Source organism: Austrofundulus limnaeus, unplaced genomic scaffold (genome assembly GCF_001266775.1).
Source record: "Austrofundulus limnaeus strain Quisiro unplaced genomic scaffold, Austrofundulus_limnaeus-1.0 Scaffold10, whole genome shotgun sequence".
In the NCBI taxonomy this organism is placed as follows: Eukaryota; Metazoa; Chordata; class Actinopteri; order Cyprinodontiformes; family Rivulidae; genus Austrofundulus; species Austrofundulus limnaeus.
This window is the reverse complement of record NW_013952412.1, coordinates 3,992,327-3,993,717: the sequence shown is the minus strand read 5'-3', so window position 1 is coordinate 3,993,717 and position 1,391 is coordinate 3,992,327. Positions and strand designations below refer to the sequence as shown.

At 45.5% G+C, this 1,391-nt stretch overlaps 1 protein-coding gene across 2 annotated transcripts in view; it reads right to left on the bottom strand.

Annotated features, from left to right (window-relative positions):
• The window catches only part of kiaa1549lb (KIAA1549-like b), a 71,076-nt gene that overhangs the window by 9,820 nt on the left and 59,865 nt on the right, over window positions 1-1,391 (bottom strand). For both annotated transcript variants that reach the window (XM_014001888.1, XM_014001887.1), the window contains exons 14-15: window positions 1,107-1,237; window positions 70-194 (exon numbers count right to left, since the gene is read on the bottom strand). In XM_014001888.1, coding sequence (XP_013857342.1) covers window positions 70-194; window positions 1,107-1,237 — 256 coding nt within the window. The remainder of the gene's footprint in view (window positions 1-69; window positions 195-1,106; window positions 1,238-1,391) is intronic.

Genomic DNA, 1,391 nt, shown 5'->3' with positions numbered 1-1,391 from the left:
GTGTGTGTGTGTGTGTGTGTGTGTGTGTGTGTGTGTGTGTGTGTGTGTGTGCGTGCGCGTGTGCTTCACCTCTCCATTGACGATGACAGAGTCGTGGCTGCGCTCAGAAGATGCAGGTTGTGAGCAGTTATTCTGAACAGTCATGGGCTTTATGGAAATAAGCTGCAGGGAGCCGGACGAGGAGTCATATGGATCTGAAGAGCAGGGCAGTTCACAAAAAAAGACAGCAGTTATCTATAATTGTTGCATTATTTATCAAAGAAGTAAACAATAACTCTCTCTCTGTGTTTGTTTGCCTCCCCACACCACAACGCCACCCCCACCCCCCCACCCCCCCATGGTGAATTGAATCAAATACTGCCGTCTGTCTCTGTAAATGAAGTGGTGAATCTAGTCAATAGATCATGAAGACAGCTTTTAGCTTCCAAGGTTCAGGAAACACATCTGTGTGATAAATGGAAGAAACTGATGCTGCACTTTTTATTGTTTTTCCAACAACAAACACACTGAATTCCGTTTTGGTTTCCCCTAACTCAGCTGATGAATTATTTAGCTCCACTGAAATCATATTCTGGCAAGCTTGGTCCAATCGACAAGCAGAGTGTCTAAATTAAATTCATTTGAACGCACGCTCACACCCACCAAGTGAAGAGTGTGTATCTTCTGACAGCAGAAACAGAACAAGACATTGCTCCGAATCAGAAGGTCTTTATGGCGCTTTAAGAGGTGCAAGTTGTGAGAAGCCTCATCGTTCGTTTTTGCACTTTTTCATTTGAGCRTAAGACTGTGACTGTGCCACTGTTTCACAGCATCTGAGAGTCTACTATCCAATTTTATCTCAGCAGAGAGTCTGTCTCATGAATATTCATCTGGTCCGGCTCTGCTAACTGCTGAGAGGAATACCTTTCTGATGATAAAAACGCTGCAGTGCCAGTGCGTTTCTTTTAAGGCACCTGCTTTCTGGGAAAATGAGCACTAGGGATGTGTTTTCATACTATAATCAGAGGAAAAAAGTCATTCTACTTCATGTTATGACACACTTGATCTTGCATTCAAAGGAGCAGCAGGATAAGTGATTTGTATTTGCATCTTCGTGCGACTCTCACCGTCCCTCTTGCGGGTCTCCTCCTTTGTCAGTTTCTGCTGCGCTGTGACTTTCGACACCGAGAGGCCTCTGCCGGATTGAAGCTTCTCTGATTCGTTGCTGATGACGGAACCATCTTCGCTTGGCAATTTGCTGCGAGTAACCATAGCAACAGGAAAGGCGGTGAGCTCTCAGGATGCTGGGCTCACAGCCAGGTTATGTCATCCCTCCTTTTCACAACCTCACCTTTCTCTCTCTCTCTCTCTCTCTCTCTCTCTCTCTCTCTCTCTCTCTCTCTCTCTCTCTC